At 43.9% G+C, this 6682-nt stretch overlaps 1 protein-coding gene across 1 annotated transcript in view; it reads right to left on the reverse strand.

Moving 5' to 3' along the window:
* The window catches only part of LOC106808552 (glycine-rich cell wall structural protein 1.0-like), a 9173-nt gene extending 6979 nt beyond the window's left edge, over positions 1-2194 (reverse strand). The window contains exons 1-2 of the mRNA XM_014811313.1: positions 2186-2194; positions 1078-1624 (exon numbers count right to left, since the gene is read on the reverse strand). Coding sequence (XP_014666799.1) covers positions 1078-1624; positions 2186-2194 — 556 coding nt within the window. The remainder of the gene's footprint in view (positions 1-1077; positions 1625-2185) is intronic.
* Between the last annotated feature and the right edge of the window lie 4488 nt (positions 2195-6682).

Raw genomic sequence — 6682 nt, forward strand, 5'->3', positions numbered from 1 at the left:
AGAGAGAGAGAGAGAGACAGAGAGAGAGAGAGAGAGAGAGAGAGAGAGAGAGAGAGAGAGAGAGAACCGTTACGCGTACCGCTATCACGTCAATCAGTAACGCATGGCTGGACTCGCCCTTTCTCTAACCACACGTCGCGTCTAGATGCCAAGATTGAGATTTTCCTTGGCAACACGCAAAAACTAGAAAAACAGCGAACGCAAGGCAAACACGCGTACGCAAAGTCACAGTGTATCGTTTGACTAGGCAATTAGAAATGAATAGCTGAATATAGAGAGATGACTATGGATGGATAGACGCACGGACGAAAGTACAGACACGCACAGGCTGACAGACACCAAAAATAAACAGGACAGTGCAGTTGTACACCATTGTAGCTCACTGCTCTCATTCATGCGACCTGATCGTGGTGTGAATAGGCAGCAATCCTCGTGTAAATAGAGGCTCATGTTTTGTTCAAGAAAAAATATCTTTCGTTATTAAGCAACGAGTGTCATGCCGCTCATATCTTAGTGTATCTTGAACGCAACTATGTTGTCTGCTGTCGTTTGCAGTAAGCTGTCTAAATGTTGTCCGCTACATGACAGAGAAGCTCCAGCAACATATATATTTATGTACAATATGCTATTTTAATATTCCATAATATTACATACGGTCATGGTTGATTACTTTACATGTATAGAGGAAACATAATATGCTCTTACGCTTACATAATTCGAGAATGCGCTAAAGATGCAAGTGTGATATTCATAGGCCCTGAATAATAATTTCTACCTTAATTACTGCTAGTCAGAAATTATATTCATTAATATAGATACAAATCTCCTTCAATTGTGAAATGTTGATTTTATAATGTTACCACCCGTAATTCTGGTTGAGGCCGTACGCCCCATTACCAAGTCCGTATCCACCATTACCAAGGCGATATACCCCATTACCAAGTTCGTATCCACCATTACCAAGTCCGTATCCACCATTGCCAAGTCCGTATCCACCATTACCAAGTCCGTATCCACCATTGCCAAGCCTGTATCCACCATTGTCATAACCGTATCCACCACTGCCAATTCCGTATCCACCTTTGTCAAGTCCGTATCCACCATTGTCAAGCCTGTATCCACCTTTGCCATGACCGTATCCACCTTTGCCAAGGCTGTATCCACCATTGTCAAGCCTGTATCCACCTTTGCCATGTCCGTATCCTCCATTACCAAGTCCGTATCCTCCATTACCAAGTTCGTATCCTCCATTGCCAAGTCCGTATCCTCCATTGCCAAGTCCGTATCCTCCATTACCAAGTCCGTATCCTCCATTACCAAGTTCGTATCCTCCATTGCCAAGTCCGTATTCTCCATTGCCATGTCCGTATCCACCACAGCCGGATCCGCTGCACTCGGGGACGGCTGGGGTGGGTACGTTGACGGTGGGGTAGACAACTGGAGCCACGGCAATGTTAGCTTGTGGAATGTTGGTGTTGATGGCAGGCAGAGCAACCTCCTGGTCCCTGGTGCCAAGGATGGGGCGCTCGAAGGAGTAAGCGTACAGAATCTTGGGCTGGTACCAGCTGTATCCGTTCCTGTATGCGTACTGGTATCCACGGGCCTTGGCGGCGGTTTCGGCAGCCTGGCTTCAATCGCGGGCGTAGTCGGCACCGGCGGCGGCGATCCCTCACGGGCGTAGGAGCTGCTGGCCACTCCTCTGACCCTCTCCTGCAACTCGTGCTACGCAGTGGGTCCCTGCACCACGGGTGCGTGTGAGCACGCGTGGGGACGCAGAGGGCGGGGTGGCGCGGGGGGGCGGGGCCGGGGACGTCAGTATAGTAAGCAGCGCAGGCATAGCCACGCAGGCCGAGCATAGATGAGGGGAATTTATTGTTGGCCTTACAGAATGGCAGATTCGGAAATACTCTTAATACAAAAATGCACGTGCGAACAAACAAAAATAAATGACGAACAAACAAAAATAAATGACAAAAAAACGAGAGAAAGGCTAAAAGCGAAACAACGATTGCTAACTAAACTTGGAATATCTCTTCTTGTATTCAAACACCCACATACTTGTTCCCTGAGCCAACTTCAACAATATGTGGCAGCGAATACCGTATCCGTGACGAACAAAACTCTGCGATTTAATACTGCCATCTTGTGCAATGAGTACAATCAACACTAGCACATCACTGCCTACCTTCAACATGTTCTGCTTGCATCTATGACAAATACGACATACGCATATACGCTTCCTACGCCACTATTTAACATAGGAAGATTCTTCCTATGACAAATATTGGCGAGTCAACTTCGTTCCTCTTTACAGCTGAAATTCACTGCTTGCGTTCATAATAGCGCTCCTAAACTCCTATGATGCGCACAACACATACAACAATATCTGTCATAGGAAGAATCTTCCTATGACAAATAGTGTCATAGGAGAGCGTATATGCGTATGTCGTATTTGTCATAGATGCGAGCAAAAACAGGCTGTTACCTTAGCGGAGTAGACACCTTACGTCGTCTGAAGTTTGCAGCGATCGAGAAGTGACGAGCAACGAAAATGGATGTTTTTATACGGATACTCTCGTCCTTGGCATCAGCTGAAGGCGACGTGAAAGTGGTGGGTGAACATGCGTGTGATTGCAGAGAAGCAAGGGGGTGGCAAGCGCGACCCACTCATTAACATACTGAGCAAATTCGCAGGCCAATAACACTGTCATTTGTACTGGCATGCATGTATTTTCACTACACAACGGGCGAGTACGTGCGCCCGGGGGGAGGGGGGGGGGGTTACACATGTAACCTTTCTCGTGGCGTCAGTGAAATGATGTAAGCTATATTATTAGCAAGTATGGTAATAATTAATAATGTGACTCTCGCATTTTACTGATAATTAACCCACTCGTTAAATTGACTACGGCACGAATTTTCTATGGTGTATATTTGTAAATTTTTGTTGCCATTTTTTTACATTAAAAGCAAGTACTAACGGAACTAAATGTATCCTCAAATTCTTACCTGATAACATTGTTTCTCAACTAGTTAAAAATCAAAAAAACCTGGACGATTTGATATTATGATCCTGACATTAATTGCTTGCTATATGGGTTTTTGTAGAAAAACAGAAATATTTATTTATATACATATATGTTGTTTTTTAGAAAATATTAGAACTGTATAAATAGGTTTATATGCTACACTTCTGCGTACTGTTTCTGTTTTTCTATCTACATTCTTGTTATTTCTAGGTTTTAGTAAGTATTAATTAATAGGCACCCTTCTCGTCCTTTCTTTTACGCTCAACAACATCATAGCAAAATAGCCAGAATTCGATGTGTATTAGTAGTTATTCGAAAGAAAGGTTCAATATTAAAACTGGTGTAAGAAGATTGTTAGTAATGCGCTAACATGTTAGCATGATGCAATGCTCTAATCTATTACAACGTACGAGTAAAAAATGAAATTGAACGCGTTCTCGTTTAGTTTACTCTCGCGTTTAGCTCAGACATAACGTTAAACATCGCCTTCTGCCTTCGTCAGGGGCGTAGCCAGCTAAAAAAAAAGTGTGTGTGTGTGGGGGGGGGTTCTTATTACTACAGCAGTGGAACTTTATACTAACGAACACCCATGTGGATATGAATATAAATATAGATAATATATATATATATAAAGAAGAATATCATAAGCTTGCTAATTAAAATTTAACACCAGATTTTAATTATCTATATTTATATTAATATCCACATGAATACCGAAGACCTATAAATATCACACTTGTTTTACTGCTTGATCGGAGTCTGGTTATTATAAGATTGATCGTTTGTATCAGTTATCATATTCCGTCATGTGTATTTTTATATTTATACAAAAGACATCTTAAATAAATTGATTTTTTTGTACAGAATATCACTCATTTCCATACTACTTTTTATCCTATCCTGTTAGCCTTATACAAAGGTTTTAATAACACTAATAACTATAAAACAGGCAAGTGCGCCATTGTGGTAACAAATCACAGGTTAGAATGCGTAAAATCATGTTTTGGCTAACAGATATACTGCTATCGTAGCTGGGAATATATTGAAGGCGTTCACTTATAAACCACCAATTAATGTAGGTATTCGTCTATGAATGCATAACAGACGGGTTCACGTTTATACTGGAGTGCCATTAACCACCAGCCTCATATACGGTGTTTAAATACGAGAGTCAAACTAATATTATGACTGTACAAATATACGCGGCACTTGTTTTGCCCAGCGACACTCTTCAAGACATGTCATCTGAATATTGTTTTTCTCATAGAGAAATAAAAAAACAGTGATATATATATATAATAAATATATATAAATAATATATATATATATATAAATGTGTTAAAAAGTGAATCGAAATGCTGCGCTACCCCTGGGTCCGTCTGGCTAGGAGAAGCTTCCGTTGATTCCATGTTAGCAGGGTTATTGTGATGGTTATTGTGATACAGTTTTTTTTCAGCTGTAAAAAGTTAGAAGAACCGTGACGAAGACACCGACCAAGTCGAAACTAGTCGTTCATTGCTAACTTAGTGTAGGCAATTTTTAAACAATACTTTTTTTACAATTTTTTTATTATACATTTATAATGGCAACAACAAAACCACAAAGCTAAATCCTCGTGGGGTAGCTCAGTCGAGCTGTGCCCCGTAGAGGCTGTCGCAGGCCTCTCCTCACGACATGTCCCTATATATATAATTATAATATATAGATATATTATATATGTAATACATCTTATATACATATCTATAATATATGAATATATGTATGATATATATATATATATATATATATATATATAATATATATATATCATATATATATATGGGACATGTGTGAAGGAGAGGCCTGACAGCCTCTACGGGGCACAGCTCGACTGAGCTACCGCCAACGGGATTTAGCTTTGTGGTTTGTGTTGGCCATTATAAATGTATATAATAAAAATTGTAAAAAAGATAGTATTGTTTAAGAAATTGCTACACTAAGTTAGCAATGAACGACTAGTTTCGACTTGTGGTAGTCTTCGTCAGGTTCTTCTAACTTTTTACAGCTGAAAAAAACTGTGTTCTTCAGCGTGTCTTCTCCTCCTAATATACGCCTAGGTGCCTGTCTAAGAGGGGGGCGCCAAATAGGGGGCGCCGAGGGGCGCCAGGTGTTCAGGGGGCGCTAAAAGGGGGCGCCGTGTACAGAAAGGGGGCGCCTCGTGTTAGGGGGGGCGCTGAAAGGGGCGCAGGGGGCGGCCAAAAGGGGGCGCCCAGTGCGTAGGGGGGCAGCCAAAAGGGGGCGCCGTTCAGCTAGCAGGGGGCGCATCGAAGGGGGGCGCCTCTGATTTCGTGATCTGTACTCGCTCCTGATTGCTAAAACGTCTGCCGTTTGCGTCATGGCATTCATGACGTGTGTGTAGGTTCACACAGGGTCGATGTAGGTCTGCCGACGTGCTGTACACGTTGTGACGTCATAGACTCTTTCGTCATGTCGCGTTTGTAGAGAGGATTGGGGTTGTTTTTTTTGAAAAAACAAAGCATGTGGCACGTTACAGATCGCGTAAGAAACACAAAACAGGTGTCTGTTCCTCCCTGTTGTGCGTATACGCGATCCCTCACGTTACCCCGTCCAGACGTGTAAAATAACTAGGGTATGGTATGTTGGTTAATATGGTCCCTGCTGCGGGGCGTGAGGGTTGAATGACCCCACGAAACGGGTGTGTTGATTATTCACCGTAGGCGGCCTTACCTGTGAGTCCCCCCGTTTCGGTAGGGGTTCTCGGAGTCTTCCGCCGTACGACCGCCCTCAGGTGAGGGGAGGCGTGGGATAGTAAAGGAGTGGGGTCAGTAAGGGAAAGATTGAGAGGAGAAGGCGGATTGGTTGCAGGCTTAAGAGTCAAGGTGAATAGTGGCTGGAGAATTAAGCGACGGTGTGGGTTGAAGAGCAACACTACTCGTGTGTGGTCTCCGACCACGTCAAGTTCGGTCCTTCCAAATCGTGGACGCAAAAAGAAAGAAGAGAAGACGAAAGGAGCTGGTAGAGGTGGTTAGTGTGAAGCCTCTACCTCGTCTAGTAGCTGTTCCGCAAAGCTACCCATCACGTGTGCGTGGGCGCAGGTGCGTCGCAACGACCTTCTTCTCCTGATCATTTTTAGGCACATGTCCACAATGTAGATGCGGGCCCTCGTTGCATCGTCTCGCTTGTGCTCTCCATAAGAGTCTGGCGCGTTGGGAACGTACTTGCGCACGCGCTGGCATAGGAACGGTCTTTCACGTGGGCCTCTGTTCTATCTCAAGTGTTGTCTGCTCACCGGTGGCTATGGGGCTTGTGTCGTAGAGTCATCGGGCCTGTAGGGGCCTCATCTGTGCGACCGCCTGGTGTGCATGTTGAGGTGAAGGCTTGCGTTCTGTTGCGCTGGTTATTTTTTGGAGTTACCGGTGGACGTTACGTTTGAGGTGATTTGTGACAACTAGTTGTGGCGTGGTGTAGAGGGTTTTCCGCTGGGTGGCGATTTATTTATGGGGCAAAGGTGACGTCATGTCGATGTGATTAATGACGTCCTGCGAATATGTCAGGGGGTCGCTTAGGGAAGGGTGTATTTAAGAACCACAGTGCCTGTCATAGCCATTTGGTGATTGATGACGTTCTGGCGTGGAATGTCCGGGGGGGAAGGG

The sequence above is a fragment of the Priapulus caudatus genome, unplaced genomic scaffold (genome assembly GCF_000485595.1).
Source record: "Priapulus caudatus unplaced genomic scaffold, Priapulus_caudatus-5.0.1 Scaffold285, whole genome shotgun sequence".
NCBI lineage: Eukaryota > Metazoa > Priapulida > Priapulimorpha > Priapulimorphida > Priapulidae > Priapulus > Priapulus caudatus.